The following is a 21802-nucleotide window of genomic DNA, read 5'->3' on the forward strand; positions in this document are numbered from 1 at the left end:
CTCCTTGCTGTCCCCAGTCCACCTGGTCGTGCTACTGCTCCAGTTTCAACTGTTCTGCCTGCGGCTATGGAACCCTGACCTGTTCATCGGGCGTGCTACCTTGTCCCTGACCTGCTGTTTTCGACTCGCTCTCTCCACCGCACCTGCTGTCTCGAACTCTGAATGATCAGCTATAAAAAGCCAACTGACATTTACTCCTGAGGTGCTGAGCTGTTGCACCCTTTACAACCACTGTGATTATTATTATCTGACCGTGCTGGTCATCTATGAACATTTGAACATCTTGGCCATGTACTGTTATAATCTCCACCCGGCACAGCCAGAAGAGGACTTTAGAGCCTGGTTCCTCTCTAGGTTCCTGCATTTCTAGGGAGTTTTTCCTAGCTACCGTGCTTCTACATCTGCATTGCTAGCTGTTTGGGGTTTTAGGCTGCTTTTCTGTATAGCATTTTGTGACATCAGCTGATGTAAAAACGTCTTTATAAATACATTTGATTGATTGATTGATTGATTGATACAGTGTCCATATTAGGACAGCCTCAGTCTCAGCAGGACTTCTGCAGATAGATAGAGACGGGTGCTGGAGACTACATTTTTAGAGGTCTCCCATTTCGAGGCAAAAGGGATTTCTCAGGGATTTCTGATCTAGCCTGGTCCCAGATCTGCTTGTGTCATATTCCTAATTCCTATGGTCATTGGCGTGACAATGACCAAAGAAGTTGGCAAGACAGCACAAACAGATCTGGGACCAGGCTACCTCTGAACCAGTCCTCAAATTTTAAAAAATGAGGGCAGCTAACAGAAAGGATTTGGTGGTGCTGGGTAAACACATGGAGGTCTGGTCTGGTTCTCTGCAAGGCCCCCTGACGTTTAACGTTAGGAAACACTCACATCAGCATCAAAGCCGTGGATGGTAGATCCCTGCCAGGTTATCGCCTACTTTCCACAGGCCAGCCACATTTTTTAAAAACCCTTTGATGTCTAACAGGTAGAAACCTTTCATTTGTAGTATTGTACATTTGGAAAAGCAACATTTTGTGGCAGTGTCTTTCCATCAATATAACTTGATATCATCCAATTCAAACGGACTGAAACTAGGTGTTTGGTTTGTTTATCCCGGAAAGGAGAGGAGCACCCGAAAACGTGAACATGTGTTAAAAACCTGGTCCTACGAACCAATAACAGGATGTAACAGCAGGCTCTGTAGTCAGCCCTGACTGACACACACAGACAGACAGGATACCTATTGTTCTCCTCAGAGAGAAAGAGAAAAAGAGAGAGAGAGAGAGAGAGAGAGAGAGAGAGAGAGAGAGAGAGAGAGAAAAAGAGAGAGGGAGAGAGAGAGAAGAGAGAGAGAGAGAGAGAGAGAGAGAGAGAGAGGGAGGGAGAGAGAGAGAGAGAAAGAGAGTTTGTGTGTGTGTTGGATGGGAGACGGGTTTATAGGAAAGAGACAGTTTGGAGGAGAGAGCCAGGAACCAGACAAAGACAGAAAGACAGAGAGAGAGAGGGGGAAGAAAGGTAGAGAGAGAGCGTGCCAGAGAGAGAAATAGAGAGAGAGTTGGATGGGAGAAGGGTTTGGAGGAGAGAGCCAGGCAAAGACAGAAAGACAGAGAGAGGGGGAAGAAAGGTAGAGAGAGGGAGAATTAGAGAGAGGGAGAGAGAAAGAGATAGGTATACAGGCAGAGAGAGAGAAAAGAGAGAGAGAGAGAGAGAGACAGAAACGGAGAAAAGGAAGCAGTTGTCCATGGACGTCTCAACCTGACCACCCAGACATAGAGCATCAGGCCACAGTCTCCTTTGTGTTGTCTGTAAACAGGACCTGTTGCAACTCCCTCAGGGTTCTATATGCTCAGGATGCTAAAATGATTACCACAGGCAGCCTCTTGAGCTAATGTGAAAAATGAGATGTCTGTCAAAGGCCAGACAACATCAAAACACTGACTCACTCACTCTTTTCCATCAGACATTCCTAAAACAACTATTTACAGAGGGTTTCTTTCTTCTCAAAAGTAGTTGTTAGCCTACTGTAAACAACAGGTTGCCTGTACCCATGAAATGGTTAGCTAAGTTTGTAAGAATTAAGACTGCACTTATGCAATGTTAAAGAGTGGATGAAGTCATCATGTACTGTTTCTGTGAGACAGAATGTGTGCTGCTTAATGGAGCCAAAAAAACAATAAAAAATGAAACATTTTTGTTGCACAAATATGACTTTATTCTTCAAATGTTCTGTGTACAACATCATACACATTTCTCTTTGGAATAAAAACGGAACCTCTCATATATGGAAAATAGAACATAGATCAAAAAATGTACAGAGCCGTTTTGTAAACATGCAAGAGAACAGTTTTCTCCGAGGAGTTTCCAACACAAGTCCAGTTTAAAGGGGAGGTCCAGTTGGTTTGGGTGCCATGCTACATACAGAGAGAAAATGCTATGGGTCTAAAAGGGGATTGGTTGTTGATTTATTACATAGCCCATCATGTGACCCTCCTCAGGTCCAATATTACTCCACCCAATGCCTCCCTCTGTCTCTCCGGGTCACATTCTAACCCGTACATACCACCTGTAGACCTTCAGTTCATTTTTCAGGGGTATCCCTGGGAGAACTCTGATCAATGTGACATTTTCATTTAGATAAAAGGGGCATCAATGACAGATTGATGAAGTGAGGTAGGATCTATGGCTATTAGAGGTAGAGGGGGAGAGAGGGAGTTCTTACCCCCCTTTATCATCCTCCCTCAGGCCTGGGGTCTCCTGTGGGGGAGAGCCAGATGACCATTGGCCCAGGGGGAGATGAACCCCAACCCCCACCCTCGAGGGAGTCTGGGGGACTCTGTAAACGTCAGCTCTGTGAAGGTGTCACTCTCAAATATTTGGCAACCTGATAGCTCATGGTCCCTTACACTTTGAACACCTACTAAGGTGAAATCTGTTACATGAAAATAGAAACAAAATAATCTTTGTTTGGTGAGGAATTTCAAATGCGCTTGAAGTGAATATTTTGTGGAAGCGAAGTAAAAAAGTAACTTTATTCCACAAGGAATTGACCAGTTATCCAGTAAATGAACATATCACACTTTAATTTCTACCTGCAAATGGCAACAAGGTAGCTTACACAGTAGCAACAGGGGTAAAGGCAATGCAGAGTTTGCTGCCAGCCAATTACATAGCGGTAGCTGTCAAAATCAATAACAATTGTGTCACAACTAACGTATCAGTGGTCAGTAGCTGCTGTGTCAGAGTTACCTCTCCTTGGGGTAAGGTTCAGAGGTGCTGTAGGATCAAAATAACCGACCCTGCGTCCCTCCTTGTCAAATACTACTGTCCCGGTATTACTGCCTCTAGAGTATTATGCTCAGTGTTTAATAGGTGAGGATTCTCTCTAAAAAGTCCAAGCTGTTTCTCTTTCTCTCTCTCACTCTCACTCTTTGCCTGTCTCTCTCACACTTCTCGTCCAGTTCAGTGCATTAACAACCCCACAGGGGTCCCTCGCGTGCCTGTTCCAACGCCTGCGTTTTAAGAAGAAAAAAGAAAGAAAAGCTACACACAAACTAAACTGGCACAGTTCGGAATGAGGTACTCACAGTTCACTCCAGTTCAGAAAAAAACCCTCTGTGGTTTTCCATTCTAAATTATTGATATGTTCGAGAGAAGAGTGTAGGGTTGTGTTGTTGCTCGTCCACGGCACTAAATACAGCCTCATCTCTGCCTGTTGTTTTCTCACTGATGCGCCTTATTGTTGGTTGTAGAGTCAGAGCGGAGCTTAGGGGAGGCTGTCAGTCACTATAGATCCGACAATACCTATTGGTTAGGATAGGGAGTGGGTGGGACAGCCATATCCAACACAATCACACACTCACTGACAAAACGTATGCAGGGGTAAATGATTCCACTTGAAAATAAGGTGTAGGCCATCCACACCCCTCACACTTCCCATAGGACATATAAATACAGCATATCAACCTGGGAGAAGACTAAGGATTACAGTACAATAACAAAGTCTCTGTCCTTCAGTCATAGGGGAACATGTCTTCTTTTAGAGAAGTGGTGTCTAAACAGTGGACTCTTTGGGCCCCTCCTGTGCTGCGTTCTTGCAGCTGTAGAGCCACTTGATGACACGGGCATTCCTCTCGATGATTGACACCCCCGTGGTCAGCTTCTCGGCCACCTCCTCCTGGAAAAGCCCCGCCTCTCCTGAGTGGCGGGAGAACTCGCTGGGCTCCGAGCCACCGCCCCCTCCCCCTATGCTCCTCAGCACCAATGAGAGTGTGTCTACGTCGCTGATCCCACCCAGGAAGTTCTCAGGCCCCAGCCGGTCCACCATGTCCAGGTCCAGCCCGCAGTAGTCAAAGAAATGCTCCTGGTCAGACAACGCCACTGAGCATCGCAGAAGCAGATCTGACTTGGAGCGTTGTAGTCCTGAACGCCACCGCGGGGGCGGCGGCACCCGCTTCCAGATGTCCGCCTCGTTGTCAGTGTGGTCACTTACGTCATTGCCCTTGGTGATTCCATTGCCGTTTCTGGTACCATTGGTAGTGCCATTGCTAACACAGCTAACACCATTCTTAGTCCGCTCCGATGTATAGCTGAAGCCAGGGCTGGGAAGTGGTGAGCGCTCGTGGTCTGTCTTACTGGATCTCCGGCTGCCTGGCCCTACCTGTCCCCCGTCCACGGTGTCCTTATCATTGGTCCAAGACATGCGTGAGTCACCATCCCGCGACAAAGCTTTCTCCTCGCTGATCACCATCTTCTGGGTGCCCCCCTCGCCCCCACCACTCTTCTCCCGCATGGAGCCCTGGAAGAGGCGGCGGACAAAGTTGTACCCCTTTATCTCCATGTTGGAGTTCCCCAATACGATGCCACCACTAGGCAGGATTTTGCACTCTTTCTTCTGCCGGTAGATGACCAGGGAGTCAGGCCGCAGCATGCGCTTACCGGTGCTCCTCCTCAGGATGGGGGCACTATGAGGGGCTACCAGGGGTATGGAGGGTGGAGTCCAGGGGTTCCTGGGGCTGGGTGGGGTCACCTTGTTGGCGTTACTCCTGTTCCGTGCTTCCACATCCACCGTCGTCCTCCGATTCTCCTTCCTCGAGTCATCATTCTCGTTCTCATCTCGTACAGTGAGGGGGGTGGGAAAAGGAGCAGAGGATCGGCGGGGTGGCAGTCGTGGTGTGAGGCACCCAGGCACGGTGTGGGGACGACGGTGTGGAGGAGGTGGTGTGCAAGGCACCAGGACGGGCTCCTGTTTGGTGTTAATGACCTGCTGGCTCTTAACATACTTGGCCTTGTCTGCCTCGAGTCTCTCTACAGCGCTGATGGAACGGCCCTGGCCCCCACCCTCCATCTGCCTACGCAGGTAGTCCGGGCCCTTGTTGAGGAGCCTCAGAGGTGAGGGGGATCCTATGGGTGTTAACGGCTTCATGGTGCTCCACCTTTCTGGGTAAAGACATCAAAACAGCAGCCCCAAAATGGCTGCCTTCTCCTGCTGCTAGTTGCCAAAGGTGTTCCCCCTGGATCTATTGTTGTACCTTTCAAGTTCTAGTCTGGTGTGAGCTTTTCAGTAAGCTTTCTGCTTTAGAACTAAAGCATAGCAGCTCCCATTCTCACTCACAGTTCCTGGATCTCTCTACTGAGGAAATAACTAGGTGGCAATTCTGTGACCACAGAGGCCAAGTTTGTTGTGGAGCTTTCTATAGATAGCTTATAGTCTCTTTCTGGGCACTATTGGAGCCCAGACAAATTGATATCTCTATCCAGTATTTACACAGGAATTTGGATAAATGGGCAGGGTGCAGGGAAATCCTGTTGCCACTGGTCAACAGCACTCCCAAATGGGACGTTCTCCTGCCCACAGCGCAGCATAAATAGCAGGCAGAGTTCACTTTGAAAGGGTTACTATTTGTCACCCTCCCCCTTACTTTCTTGTTCTCTCTGTCTGTCTCTCTCTGAGCGATCACTCCTTTTCCATTGATCTTTTCACTGAAGGTTAAACCTGGGAAATGAGATATAACGGCCACAAATATTTGCTTGGTGAAGGCAGGCAGTCTGAGGGACGCTGGGTCGAGAGATGCCTATTTGTTCGGCTGCCGTCGTGGTTGAGGTGACCTGAGGATGGGCGGCACCGGGACACTTCTGACGTTGACGGACGAAGGACTTGCCCTTGTCCTCACCTGCACCCACAGTCCCCTGGGAGAAAAACATAAAAAAAGAGAGGTGTTAGCACGGCCTGCTTTTCTCCAGGGCCGCAGAGACGGAGAAACAGAGAGAGACCATATGGCAGAGAGGGACAGTGGTCTCTAAAGCTCACTCTGAGCTCCTTTTGCACTCTGGAATAAGTCCTGTGTCTGCCAGGAAAGAGCTGGGCCAAGCTCCCACGCATGCACTGAGCTGACTGCTATTGGGAATACACAAAACATGCCAATCCGAGTTTTACGAGGAATTGAATATCTTGGAGGCTACAATAATAATAAGAATCGTACTTCTGCATTGATATTCATAGCACCCTGTAGCTGTGAGAGTGTGTCTGTGTGTCTATGTGCTCAAGGGGAAGGAGCTCAACACATCTCCCAAAACGATTTCTCCTCAACATGCAAGGTTGACAGAAAAGAGGCATCGCTCCTAATATAAAATTGCATAACCAGCTGAGATGAGTTGAACCACATTTGCATTCCTAAACGTCTGTACGGAATGCTTCGCTAACGCAAGACCATCAATATTTTAAAACGCTGCAAAAATAAAACTGCAAAGTAAACCAATACACTTCCAGCGCAATAACTCTCACAGTTGCGGTGAGGCAGCTTGTTCTCCAAATTAGCGAGCCCCAATGAAAGATACATTCAACTTTAAAACAAAAGTAACTGGAGTTGTTTGAAGTGGTACATATCTCAGTTACATGTTGCATAGAAAGAGAAGACCGTTATTTTTAGGGGAACGCATTGCGATGACTTGGGAGTAAGGAAGGGAGGGGGCAAGGTTGTGTGTCTATAACGGGATGGTGTACCTAAACCAAGGAGGGTGCTCTCTATGATTATCCTGTGTGCATGTGTGTGTCAGCACTTGGCAATAAGGCCCTGCCCAGTAAATTAAAATGTTTGTCTGCAGAGTTGGTTTGCAGATTATCAGTTACTTTTCTTGTGTAAAAACAGAGGGCCCATTTTTCGTTTACCTTTATTTAAATAGGAAAGTCAGTTAAGAGCAAATTCTTATTTCACAATGACGGCCTACCCCTCCTCTAACCCGGATGATGCTGGGCCAATTGTACACCGCCCTATGGGACTCCCGATTACATCCTGTTGCGATACAGCACGGGATTGAACCAGGGTCTGTAGTGACACATCCAGCACTGAGATGCAGTGCCTTAGACCGCTGCGCCACTCGGGAGCCTACATAGGCTACCATGTGGGGTTTAGCAGTAGAAAGACCGTCTCTAAACCCCAGAACTGCAACAAAAACCTGGGGGCACAGGTGGTGGCTGTTTTTCATTTACTTTCCTTCAAAAAGTATTCAGAAACTGTCCCAGAGAACCAAACATGCTTCTTCTGCTGTGTGACTGCTGAAGAGTCAGAGTGGTATTGTTCTCAGAGTGGCCTGAGGTGCGATACGAATAAGTCTATTTTGGCACTTAGTTTTTATGAGGCAAAACAATGAGTGACCTCCTGGCAGGAAAAGGATCTATGTCTGTGGTGTTTCTAAAGGGTTTTGTGTACACATTGCATAATAGTATAAGGTTAGTATGTTGGTACGGTTCAATAGCAAAGAAAGAAACGGAGGCACTTTGCAAACAGCAAGTACTTTCCATAAGGATCCTAGCCCTAATGATCACCAAAACAAACCCCCAAGACTTTAAACGAAGTCCTACGAATTTGTGAAAAAGCTAACTACTGGCAGCATGACATGAAAATGGGGCTTACCTTGGCTCACTACCGTTCAACCTCCACACCTCTCTCGCGTCAACCCCCCCCCCTCTACCCTGCTGTCGAAAGACCTAGATGGCCTACTACTATAAATTCCGTCTAGAGAGGAGGGGGATGGCTACACTTTCCAGATGTCAGGCAGGCAAGGCCCGGGAAAGGTACCCATTGTTTGGAATAAGACAAACATCAACAGGTGTCAGAGGAAAGAGTCTAGACAGGGGTAAAAACAGGGGTAAAAACAGAAAGGGTAACTCTTTATTTGTATGGTCCATCTACAGATGCTCTGCAGACGATCAGTGACCTTTCAACCAACTAACCCATATTCTAAATCTAACCCTAACATTAGCACGCAGTTGCCTAGTTTGTTGATAGTTTGACCATCTGTATCTACAGATGGACTATCCAGACCGTCCAATAAAGTGTGACTACAGAAAGTAAGAGGGGGTGAAAAATGTAGCGTAACTAAGGGTAACGGTGGTGGAGGTGGCGGGGGCGCCATATTTACCACACACCGTTCTTCCGGAGCATATGTGCCCCACGTCAGACAGTAAGATTGCCGTTTCAACTGGCAGGATCATGACACTGGAGCGTAAAGCAAGATTATTGCCTGGCCTATGAACTCAAAACATGGGGCACTGATGACAGGCAGCCTCTAACCCTCCATGGAAGTGTGAGTTCTTCAATCCAATCTGAATATGAGTTCTATAGAGTGTGTGGCATGGAGTAGATCCTGGTTTTATTAATGACCAATGGAAGACAAAACGGGTGACCACAGGATGTTGGAGTCAAGAGTTAAGCAAATAGTAATATTATATGACAAAACAAGGGAGAATGTTCAGAATATGAAAGTATAACTCCAGAGACCATACATCTTTTGAAAACCACTGCCTTTTTTTCACTCAGACCAAGTTCAAAAACCATGTTCCCCGCTGAGATTGACTGTGTTCATATGAATGTTCTTCTGTTCTTTATAATGTAAATGTCTTCTGAAGGCATTGTATTCATTGGATGGGACACGAGCCATTTAAAGAGAGCCAGCCAGTCTCTGATAAGAGGTTATCTCTTGCTCTGAGCACTGTGAGTACTATCACTGAGAATAATTCATAGATCAGTGTGAATCACAACGCTAGCCGTTGGTTGTTTGGGACACTATTTATTACTTACAAGCAGAGTCCATGCAGACAGTCTTCCAAATGTAAGTTTGCTCATATTTCTTCTGGACACACATGGTGATTGATAACTGAGAGAAGATGTAGAAATAGACAGGTTTCAAGCCACAACATAAGAAAACAGGTTGGATCTGAAAACACAGGGTGAGGTCAGTAGACCAGGTTGACGCTTTCGCACGTGCGCACACATACACCGTGAGAGCGAGGGGGTGATCCCAACCTGGATTTACACACAGACAACAGCCGCCAGTAACTCCATTGACTCTAATGAGACTAATTAGTACCCAGCACCCTTTACCGTGATCCTCCCTCTTTTGAAAAGCGTGTGAGAACTTTTAGAACAGTAGAACTTTTCTCCCATTACACTGCATCGCCCCTGCTCCCGCTCTGGCTTCCCCCTTCTCTCACAATGGGTAAATATTAACCTCTTCTGTACCCCTCTCATCTCCCTGGCTTTCATACGTCACTGTCCATCTCTTATCTTTTTCTACCCCACTCGCTCTCTCTCTCTCTCTCTCGCTGTAATTGTCTCACTCCCCCCTCTCCTGCTTTCTTTCTCTCTGTTTTTCCCTCCCACCCTGTCATTTCCCCCTCTGTCTGACCCCCCCCTCTCTCTCTCTCCCTCTCTCTCTGTGAAGCTGCTCGCCCGCCTGCAGGGACGGCTTAGGCAGGCGCCCCCATGTAGCCTATAAGACGAAGCAGATGTTTTGTGTCATGCTGCATCTGGGCCGGACAGACAACTGTCCGGCCCAGTGAGAGCGCGAAAAGGGTCCGACGTTCCGTGATCACCAGGGTCGCATTGCGGTTGTGTGCACAACAAATGGATCCGGCTCACTCAATTGAGCTTTTATTCAATGGTATTATTTGGGCTACTTGGTTGATGAGTATGACCCAGGTTAGATAAACCAAAAGCAAAGGTCATGCCTATCTGTTTCCCACTCCAGAGCTCAGAGGACAGACCTAATTTTAAAAAAAACAACGAATTCAATTGATTGTTAATTTAGCTACTGTTTCAAATACAAATGGTGCTAGAGGTTAACTACATGAGTAAGCAAAGACATTCGACTAGGAAGGGTTAAAGAGCGCTGTTGATTACTCTGGTGGGGAAGATAAGGCTCCAACCCAGGGAGTGTTTGTTTGGTTCATGAGGAGTTCCTCGTCTACCCACCAATGAAACAGCTAGAGTCCAGAGGTAACAAAGCATATCCAAAGGAAACCGGATGTCCTCAGTTTAGAAGGTTAAAACAAGTTCCACTTTGAAATATGCATTCAGAGGGATAAAACACAAGAGAAGAGGTACATCAATTCTCGGAGAGACCCCCTTTGAAGCACTTTAAAAATGTGCTGACCCTCTTTACACCTGTGAAAGAAATGAGGGGCATCTGCTGTGAACTATCTATCAGCAGAAGTGTAATCTCTCAATCTTCACCCCTATATTTTCTGCTTTCTCTTTCTCCTGTTTTCCCCTTTTCTTTCTGTCTTTTGAAACATCTGGCTCCTCTCTGTGGGATGAAACAGGCAGAAGCTGGAAGACCATGACCATTGGACTCCAACTTTATAAAATTGTAACATTTTAACCAGGACCTATTCAGGATTCTCTTGCGGCATCTGTAGATTCTATGGACGCACAACACGCCCAGGTTGACAGCGCCATGTGTGAACATAAAGACGATGACCATTAATGGTCCAAATTAACGGTTCAACCCTGTTCGGTCATTAACCAGCACCACAGAAGCATCTCTAGAGGGTCTGTTCTGAGGATGGACAGAGAATTGGCTCTTCTAGGGCCACAGACATTGGATTATTAATGGCTCTAAACAATGGCTCTCTCTGGGTCTGGTAGATAAGAAGGGAAAGACCTGGAACACTCCATCTCATTAGCTGGGGGAGGACAAAAAACAACAACATGACAATAAAAAATAACAGAGATGGAGCCAGGAGGACAAACACCCCTCCACTGGCCCAACACACAAAGCCAGTGACACACCGTAAATCCCATCACAATTGTGAGGCTTCAAGTGCCATCAGGCCATTAGCTACTTGATGTATGGTTGTGGGGCAGGAGGTGGGGGATGTTGCAGGGTGGGGTGGGGACAGGGGGTACCTCAGACCCCTCCACTGTCATGCAGGGGGGCATCAGGTCACAAGGGGGACGACTTAAGGGACCGCCACCTCAATAGACCTCCTCCCAACCATAAAATAGATGAGATGGCCACTTAACTCACTGAATGTGGCTCTTTTGTCATTCAAAGTTAATCACTAGAAGACAGTGAGTGGAGAGTCGAAGCCTATAAGTGCGAAATAGAGACAGCCTGTACAGACGAAAGCAATCTGTCCTGCTCTGTATAATTTTTTTAAAAATTAACCTTTATTTAACTAGGCGAATCAGTTAAGAAAAAATCCTTATTTACAATGACGACAGTGGGTTAACTGCCTTGTTCAGGGGCAGAACAAAAGATTTTTTACCTTGTCAGCTTGGGGATTTGATCCAGCAATCTTTCAGTTACTGGCCCAACCCCATAACCCCTAGGCTACCTGCTGCCCCCTTTACAGTATGTACAGTATGTAAGTCAAATATTTATATTAGCCTATTCCAAGCATATTCCAGGTTGGGAAAGTCCTGCTAATCACAAAAACCTGAAGTACAGAACATTGCTTTAAAAAAAAGCGTCCTTGATTAGCTACTCAAAGGACCACACGGACTACGTGATTGTGGCACTGGAGGTGCAAGACTGCCGGCCCTGGTCAACCTCTTATCAGCTCTCACACCCCTGCAAAACTAATAAAGGTTGAAACGGTTGAGATAAGACGGCCAGACTTCCTCGACTATTCTAACTTCTAACTTTTTTCCGACAGCAGGAGCAGGCACCCCCTCTGGTTGAGCTGATAACCACAGCACAGTTGACCCACAGCATGTAACCCAATGACTCAATACGGACTGTTTGTGTGTTACACATTTTAGGCCTAATGCATGGAAAAAGACAATTAAGCATGTGTCTTGCCCACATAGACAATTCCACAGATGCAGAAAAAACATAGCTCTCTTCATTGGCCTTTCAGTATTACATACGTTCAGATATCTTTCCATGTAACTTTGATTTGTGGTCCCCCCTGTCCTTAGTGGAAGTTACTGCCGTGGATGCACCCCGTGTTCCACTCTGGCACCAGTCCCAGCCCCGGACTCCCTGGTAACCCGTGCCACGTTATAGTGACACCTGATCCACTCTCTGTCTACAGCTCAGTGGTGGAATGTTAAGCCTCTGCTATGACGACTCACGGTTGACGAGTGAACCACTGAAGGGTGAGCTCATACACACGGAAGGAGAACATGTATACTGGGAACCTATCAAGAAAATGTTGGGGAAATGTATTACATATTACAATAGTCCTTCTGGTCAGGAATTTGGGGGATGCAGCTGAGGTCAAAAAGGAGATGGGAGAGGTTGGTGGTGGATTTGGGGAGGGGGGGGGGTGCATGCTTGCTTGGGGGTTTGTGGTGCCTCCATCCCAGGTCTGGATAGCTTGGTGTACATATTCTGAGCAATGACCACCACTGTTACACCTATAAATGCCAACATGTCTTTATGTGACTAAACAAAACGAACCCTCTGTCAAATATACTGCTGAATGCTGTGTGTGAGAAAGAGCCCTGTTGAGTAGCAGAGAGCATCCCCCCAAACCTCCCAAACACACCATCCTGGGGTTGTATACACAGTACTGTACACACACATACATCTGGGCACATCCCCTGGAGTGTTAAGTTATGAAGGCTGTTCTGCCGGAGTAAGCCCTCATTAAGCTCTCAGCTGGTGTCAAAGCTCTATCTAGAGCTCTTACTGGAGACGAGCCAGATGTTTGATTTCAACAAGTCGGAAGAATTCGCCCTCTCTGAAGCAGCAAATGCCGGTTTCTAGTGGTTTCATAGTGTTAAAAGAGAGTTTGAGGCATGCGGCCCATTTGCAGAACCCGTAAGGGAATGTCCAACAAGATGAGAGTTTTCATGTCTTTTCTCTTTCTACTTTGTGTCAGTACACAAAATACACTTTGTCAGTGCTGCAGTTGTTCATGTAACCATGTATCGACTTAATAAAAGGCTGACTATTTAGATGCTACATTATATAACAAACAACTAAGTTTAGCACAGCTGGGCATCTTGTGTGTTAGTTCTGTCGAAATGTTGAGGGTGTCTGCATTTGCAGCCTCTTAGCACCCTAAATAGAAAATAACGGGGACCACAAAACATTCTCACAGAAGTCTTACAACGTTGCTGGGATGTTCCGACTAGACATTTCTGTCTGTTAAAGCATCATCCAAGTGTTGAAGGGGGGACTCCTCCAGCTATGCCTCCCTCCCCAAACATCATGTCATCTCTGAACACACTGATACATCCTAGCCAACCACTGTGCCAGAGGGCACCCCCTACCACCCCTCACAGTCTCACACTTTCCATTGATTAGCTATCTGTCCCCGTATGGATGAACCATGACCTGAATACGATGTACCAACCTACAATGTAGGCTACCAGTCACTTATCACCAACCCACCACCAACGAGACGGCCACAGTTATCAACTGAACGGAAAAACCAATACGACTCGATTAGCTTACATTTCAACCCAGAGGAAAAGAGAGAATGTCAGCTAATGTGTTTTTCATATTTCCCTGCGAAAATATGCCACATTTACAGAGGCCCACCAAGCACTGACCACTTACGACTTGCCCTACTTTTTTGTATTTTTCGGATATTTCCGATCCGAATAAAGGAGTCAACCATGGGGAAAACTAGATGAGGGTAAAACCTCTCAAACACAGTCCGGGAACAAGGCCCAGTGTTTTCCTTCCTGTCATATGTACTCTTAGTGTGTCACCTCTACTGAACCTGCCAGCTGTCTTCACTCATTACCCAGTCGTCAGCCTACGTCTCCACAAACAGGCCCCAAGTGCCACAGAAATAGAGCCCTCGTTCCTCCTCCTTGCCCTGTCAGAGTCACCAAGACTCCCCATAGTGAGTCGGATGGAGAGGACGGATGGAATGGATAGCAGTCTCGGAGGCCGTAACCAGCACTGCCGTGTCCTCTTAATTGAAGGGTCCAGACTGTCATGAGTCAGCGACTGAGTGAATATTACTATGGGTGATTCTGATCACTATGGGTGATTCTGATTGGATGTGGCAGAGCCACCGAGGTACCCAGCAGGGCTGTGAACAATTACAGGGATGTGAGAGGGAGAGGAGCTCCCACAGCTGTCACCACGACACAGGGGACCAGTAGGAGATGGAGGGGCGGACCACCTTTCATGATTTAGTTAGCAATTATTCATTATTTATTGGGTTAGGGGCTGATAGAGATGGGTCTATGGATGCTACAGTGGGAGGGTGGTTGAGAATCGTGAAAATTACTAGATTCATAGGTATAATTATCTGATTTGTTGTGCCTCCGATGAAGATTCTGGAGGGGCACTTTTAGCTAATGCACTCTTATAAAAAAGGGTCCCCATAGGAGAACCCTTTTTGGTTCCAGGTAAGAACCCTTTTGGGTTTCATGTAGAACCCTCTGTGGAAAGGGTTTTACATGGACCCCAAAAGGGTTCTACCTGGAACCAAAAGGGTTCTATCTGGAATCAAAAAGGCTTCTTCAAATAGTTATTCTATGGGGATAGCCAAAGAACCATTTTAGGTTCTAGATAGCACCTTTCATTTTTAAGAGTGAAGGGCTGGGAATTGCCAGGGATAGGACATTTATCGCGATTCTCAGGATTCTATATGTATTGTAATTAGATACTGCGATTTTACTGCGATTCGATGATCCAAACATATTGCTCATCATATATCTGCAGTAGGGGGAGCCATGAGGGATTTGTTTTAATCAGTTATGGAAATAAAATAGCTGAAAACAAATTGGCTCACTATTTAAAAAGGAGATGGAGAACAAGCCATGAAGGAAAAAAACAGGAGTTTTGTTACAGGTACAGCCCAAAACACCAATGTGGTTTTTGAATAAAATATTTTTTACATGTTGTGGAAATGACTTACTGAAAGAAACTACAATAAATAAGCATCCTCAAGGAAAGATGAAGCCCCTGATGAAACTTTGTGCACAAAGTTCTCTGTTAGGTGCATTTCCAGTTTAGCTTTAGAGGAAGCTAGCTATCTCAAAAGCACCTCCTCAAACACAACACATTTAAAGGAACAATAAAGTCAAATTATAAGCTCAGATTCTGACAGTTTGTGTGAAGACGGAGGGTGTTTGAAGTCTCACACAGCAGTGATTGTCAAATGTCTCACAACAGCTGCCTCTCATTCTCTCATACACACTCTCTCTCCCTCACACACACACACACACACACACACACACACACACACTCATAGTGCCAGGGGGAAGGTGATGTCACTTACAGGACCCATTACCCTCTAATTAGGAACCTGAACTTCCCTCCATAACTAGGGGGCTTCACCTTCTGTAACTAGTGGGCTGTACATGGCAACCATGCAACAGGAAAGGGATTTGGCAAAAAAATGTTTGATTTTTATTTTGGAGAGTACAATATGACACACACAAACCAATGATTTTTATTTGGGGAAATTACTGATTACAAGACTGGTCTGTGAGAGAAAACACAAGAGTTCAGTGAAAAGTGACTGTGGGTTTCATGAACTTTAAGTGATAAGAAACACATGAGGGGCCTATTGTGAACTAAAACCATCAAAGGCCCTGAGGCTTCCACTATATTGCAGCAGATCAGATTGATGTGGGTCAACACCAATGAGATTATACATGTGGGGAGTCTCAAAAAAGAGAGTGTAAAGATAAATGACAGAGAGAAATGAAGAATGAGACTGAAAGAATGCAGAAATAATAAGAGCATGTGTCCCATAAGTGGCTCAGCCCGGTCCTACACCAGGGCATACATGGGTCAATGGCATACCACTGGTAAGTTTAAACTGCTATTTGTCAGTCTAGAACGCAATGTGTGTATTTCTACGGAATGTGTGTGTGTGTTGCTGGATGAACACGTGGCTATGCATTCACACACACACAAACCTCCAGAAAAGGTCACTGTGGGCAGTGTGACATTTTGGGCCCTGACTCGACCTGCCGCTGCCACCAACACCGCGGGTGATCTGAGCCGTTTAACCCGCGGAGGACCGGCCCATGTTATATTTAATCTTAGTCAACCTACTGATGTCAGGGCTCCTGTTGGAGGTTGGCTTTGCCTGCTCTCTGCTCTGTTTGTGCCGCTGGGCCTGCCGTAGCAGAGCACAACTTCCTGCCTGTCTGCTCTGGTGGGATCAACTTCAAAGACAGACAACAGCCTTATTACAGCGGCTAAATTAGCAGTGTGTGAACCCACTGCCATAGGTGAAAAATACACTACAGATGTTTACAACTGTTCCATGATGCCAGACTGTTAATTTGCAGGTAGAGTCGGTCAGATCACTGCTGGTTCCCGCAGACTGGAAGCCATGAGCATAGGAAGAGATGACGCATACTGGTGTTCTCATACATGACAGATCTCAAAGCTTGTTTCATAAGGATGAACATTAAAGGCCAAATACATCAAGGAACTACACAGTTATCTGTATGATGGGACAAGGTTGTCTATATGGGTTATAACCTTCCACAAAACACTGGTGAATGTCCTAAATCTGCCAGGCTCCTGTCCTCACAGCCAAAGATCACCTCATCTCCAAAGAGCGACCCGGGAATAGAAAATGCCACTGAACGTGAGAGACTACTGCCATGACTGTGTATACAATTGCTGAGGGGTCACATTGAGCTTTATCGCTCAGCAATGTCACACAAAAATCAAGTTAACTGCATTGTGGCGGGGCAGATCATGTCTGTTCACTAGCGAGGAAGTAAGAGCACATCAGCATCATCACTACTGCATGATATACTAGCACAGCTGTCCATGTCCGCATCTTAAAACATGCAACAGCCTGTCAAAATGGAACAACACCACAAAGCTACCACAGTGCATGATTAAAGAATACCTCTGCTGCTTTTCTTTATAATCGGAAGGGGAAACAGACTGCTCTATGGACACGCGTGCGCACGCACACACACGCACACACAAACACACCACAGCACGTGTTTGTGGTTGCAAGACAAAAGAGTGCAAAAGAGTGCTCTTTGTTTGGTCCAGAACTCCAGGTTATATGGACTGACCTTCAGTGGTATATGCTAGTGACTCCACACGAATAATCTACTATCTCCAAATATCAGAACGAGATGGTGGGGGATGAGTAGAACATGGGCCACACAATGCTCTGGCCCAACCCTAGTCTAAGGGAACTTGAGCATCACCCAAGACTGACTGTGAGATACAATAGGTTTTGACTTTTATCTTTTATAAGATTGCATAAGAACCTTGTTGAAGAACCACTGGTTGTGAGATCTCAGGTAGCGCAGTCTTCTGCCCGATGTCTCACTTTTTAGGGCACTTACTTGGCTCATCAGTGTCTAATATCTTCCCTATAGGTTCATTGCCATTGGCCTAATGTCTAAACCAGGTTAGACTACAACCTGAGGCCACATAAAACGTTGCCATTGCAGGTAAACAGATTGCCACACAATGGCTTCACTGAACAAAAATATAAATTAAACATGTAAAGTGTTGGTCCCATGTTTCATGAGCTGAAATAAAAGATCCCAGAAATGTTCCATACGCACAAAAAGCACATTTCTGCACAAATTTGTTTACATCCCTGTTAGTGAACATTTCTCCTTTGCCAAGATAATCCATCCATCTGACAGGTGTGGCATATCAAAAAGCTGATTAAACAGCATGATCATTACACATGTGCACCTTGTGCTGGGGACAATAAAAGGCCACCCTAAAATGTGCAGTTTTGTCACACAACACAATGCCACAGATTTCTCAGGTTTTGAGGGAGTGTGCAATTGGCATACTGACAGCAGAAATGTCCACCAGAGCTGCTGCCAGAGACTTTAATGTTAATTTCTCTACCATAAGCCACCTCCAACGTCGTTTTAGAGAATTTGGCAGTACTTCCAACTGGCCTCACAAAAGCAGACCACGTGTATGGCGTTGTGTGGGCGAGCAGTTTGCTGATGTTAAAGTTGTGAACAGAGTTCCCCATGGTGTTGGTGGGGTTATGATATGGGCATGCATAAGCTACGGACAACGAACACAATTGCATTTTATAGTGATTTGAATGCACAAAAGCCCAGTGACGAGATCCCGAGGCCCATTGTGAGGCCTATTTTTTTTAAAGGTATCTGTGACCAACAGATGCATATCTGTATTCCCAGTCATGTGAAAGCCATAGATTAGGGCCTAATGAATTGATTTAAAGTGAATGATTTCCTCATATGAACTGTAACTCAGTAAAAATCTATGGAAACATTGCACTCATTCATGGAAAATTCCAGGACTTTACAACGAGATCAGATGTTTTGAAGCTCATCCATAATTTCTTCTAATGCTTTAGTTTTTATCGGGATGAAAATATGATGGTCCAAGGTAGTATGCCTCTTGTCCAATCAGCGCGCGGATGTTCAATCTTATCAGGAAGTAATTTCACCCGATCTCACTTTTATCTCGACCGTCGTCACAAGCAGTCGTGAAACGGCAGTCTTAACGACTAGAACAGTTCACGGTCGAGTCAGAGGGGCCTTCATGTATAGGTTACACGTCATATGATGAATTATAGTGCATGTCAACTTCTCCAACAGCGCTGGCCTCAGAGGCTGACAGTTCAACTTTAAAACGCCATGTAGCACTACACAATCCACTTTATGCGCAAAAATACATTACTGGTGCTTGCAGTTTATATAAGGCATATTACATGTGAGGGTATAGCCTATCCATCTGGAATCACAAACTGACTGGCACACTGCCTAAAATAGATGCACAATTATGCTCATTCAAGAATAACAACAGGCAGTGCACCCGGTTTGAAAGTAGCCTACTTTGCGTTTAGTTATGGTGAGGAATTATGGTGCATAATTTTGTATACTCCCGTTTCCAACATGATAAAACAGGAATAAATAAAATGTTTCTCTCAGTGAGGCATTGCTGACCCGTTACCAAAATAACCTCTCATCCAAATAACACACCGCCAAGATGCACTGAATGCACCTTGTCACATTGCCTAGGGTTTAATTGTGGTGTACTTGTTAATCACACGTGTCCAAAGTGCGCTCGGCAATTACCCTTAATATTCAGTAACATATATAATAGTCTACAACAGAGTTATACACAAGCTAAGTCCGAACCTACTCTCCCATTTATTCACATATGATCAGGCATAATGTATTGCATTATTTACAGCTCAGATCATAGTTGATTAAACCGTAAATAATGTGGAAGTAATTATTGTCAATGCTCAATGTTGAAGGCTATTCATTCACGACACTGATGGAAAGCACTCCTCAGAACGATGGAGCCTATTTTGTATTTAATTTACCTAGTAATAAGATCTACAGTAGGGTAATAAACGGGCATTATAACTTTGTGCTACCCAATCAGTTTAAAAATACATTTCATGCTCACCTTGTGTTGTGTGTTGCTCTTCATACATGTGAAGGTGTCCTCGTTTCTTTCTGTTCTTTCAACCGCTGGGACGGGACGTGGATCTGTCCGAGTGGTTATCTGCTCCGCTTCTTGTGTAGCCTAGTTTATTCGGCAGATAGTCGGACTGACAGACCGCTAGTGCTGCACGCTTCTTGTCTGCTGTGCTGCGTCCGCTTCTTGCGCAGACTGCCAGAACACCGGGTAGTTTACGTTGTAGCAGCCGTGCGACTCCGTGGCACAATGGTGAGTGGGCAGGTAGGGCGCTGTTCAAACTGACTCCTGTTCAGCCTTTATGTGGGGGTGGGTGATTGGAGGGGGAGGAGATAGACCTTGATTTCATTTTCAGGGCCAGTCAAGTCTTAATCAGAATCAAGATGTTTAGTTAAAGTACTGTACATACATAATCACCAATGATGGACAGGAGAACGATGATAGGCTTTACCTTACCTAATGTACTTCAGAACAATATTGAAGACAAAACAGAACTTGGTATCAGACATTTTTAGATTTGTATGGCTAAAATAGATTTGTGTATGGATGGGCTACATGATTCACAATTTGGTACTTTACATGTTTCACTCAATATATTTTTGATTAAAGCCACATCCTTGGGTTTTTCAAAGATAATTGCAGTCATACAATTTAGGGGGGTAGCAGACTGTCTAGACGGCTTCAGAAGATTATATTAAATTAACAAAAGTCACTTGGGACTGGGACATTTACTAAGCAAACAACAATAAAGATATCAAGGGATGTCCCGAATCTCTTGTCTCACTATCTTTAATTCATTTGGGGTTTGAGGTAAGTCTCCTCAAAGTACTCCTGTGGTGGATTTTTGTCTATATCTAATGATGATTGGTTTACTGGCTTATAATGTGATTAATTGTTGTATAACAAAAGGCTTGCTGGGATTTAACACTGCACTGTTGTTCTGGACACTCAGATCTGACTGTAGGGGACAGTTAAGAGTTAATCCAGGGTGTGGGATAAGAGGTGAAGTTTGCCACAATCTGCAATCATCATTGTTGTTTTTTCTCTCCTTCTGTGCTAGTGCTCTATCCCTCTGTGCCTGTCCCCCCTTCCTCCCTTTCTCCCCCCCAAAAAAACAGGCAAAAGTGCCAGACTCCAAAAGGTTGGGTGACCGGGGGGAGGAAAGGAGAGAGATAAAGAAGAGATCCACACATTTCACACACACCTGTTTTTCATTCCTGTGCTCTCGTCACTCTTGACAGGGCGAGTGAGGTAGCACAGCACATTGTAACTGGAAATACTCTGCACGCAGAGGCGTCATGCCCATAAGGGGCACAGGGGCACATGCACAGATTTGGCCTGTTTCAAGAAGAAATGTATATATATTGTACCAGTCAAAAGTTTGGGCACACCTACTCATTCCAGGGTTTTTCTTTATTTTTTAAAACAATTTTCTACATTGTAGAATAATAGTGAAGACATCAAAACTATGAAATAACACATATGGAATCATGTAGTAACCAAATAAGTGTTAAACAAATCAAAATATATTTTATAATTGATGACAGCTTTGCACACTCTTAGCATTCTCTCAACCAGCTTCAGCAGTGGCATATATATATATATATATATATATATATATATATATACTATATATATATATATATATATATATATATAAACTTGCTAGGTGGCTAGTATTATTACAGAGAAACAACAATAACAAAATGAACACACACACATATATATATATATATATATATATAGCTATATAGGTTATATATATATATATATATATATATATATATATATAAGTTTATGAAGTTGACTTCCCAACCTCATAACCAGCTACCAAGAAGCCTTCAGGCTATCAATTAATTTAGAGTCGCTAGCTTGTCTAACAATTTTTGCTGGCATTCCACCAATCAGGAGGATACAGACAGCTCAAGAGATATGCTTAGATATGCAGAAAAATAAACATACTTTAGACATAGAATGAAGCATAATGACTATGGTTCTAGGAAATTGCAGGAAAAAAATCCTCACATCCATTGTGCCCCCTCAGATTTTGGGGTTGCATGACGCCCTTGCTCTGCAGAGAGTATAAACACACTCAAAGATACACACATGCACTCACACGTACAGAAAACAGAAACACAAACTCACTGACATGCTACATTTCACACTTATCTTCACTCGTTCCTCTTTT

The 21802-nt window shown here is 45.0% G+C and overlaps 1 protein-coding gene across 1 annotated transcript; it reads right to left on the reverse strand.

Moving 5' to 3' along the window:
* Positions 1 to 3421: 3421 nt before the first annotated feature.
* LOC112246119 (protein FAM110C-like) lies at positions 3422 to 19868 on the reverse strand. Its single transcript, XM_024414390.1, has 2 exons — positions 19603 to 19868; positions 3422 to 6189 (listed from the first exon to the last, which is right to left on the reverse strand). Exon 2 carries the CDS (start codon positions 5423 to 5425, stop codon positions 4055 to 4057), a length of 1371 nt encoding a protein of 456 aa, XP_024270158.1. The 5' UTR covers positions 5426 to 6189; positions 19603 to 19868; the 3' UTR covers positions 3422 to 4054.
* Between the last annotated feature and the right edge of the window lie 1934 nt (positions 19869 to 21802).

This window comes from Oncorhynchus tshawytscha, linkage group LG03 (assembly GCF_018296145.1).
Source record: "Oncorhynchus tshawytscha isolate Ot180627B linkage group LG03, Otsh_v2.0, whole genome shotgun sequence".
NCBI classification, from domain to species: domain Eukaryota; kingdom Metazoa; phylum Chordata; class Actinopteri; order Salmoniformes; family Salmonidae; genus Oncorhynchus; species Oncorhynchus tshawytscha.

What these genes read in the sequence shown, in the direction of transcription:
- LOC112246119 (XM_024414390.1), bottom strand. Translation starts at nt 5,425, where the DNA reads ATGAAGCCGTTAACACCCATAGGATCCCCCTCACCTCTGAGGCTCCTC.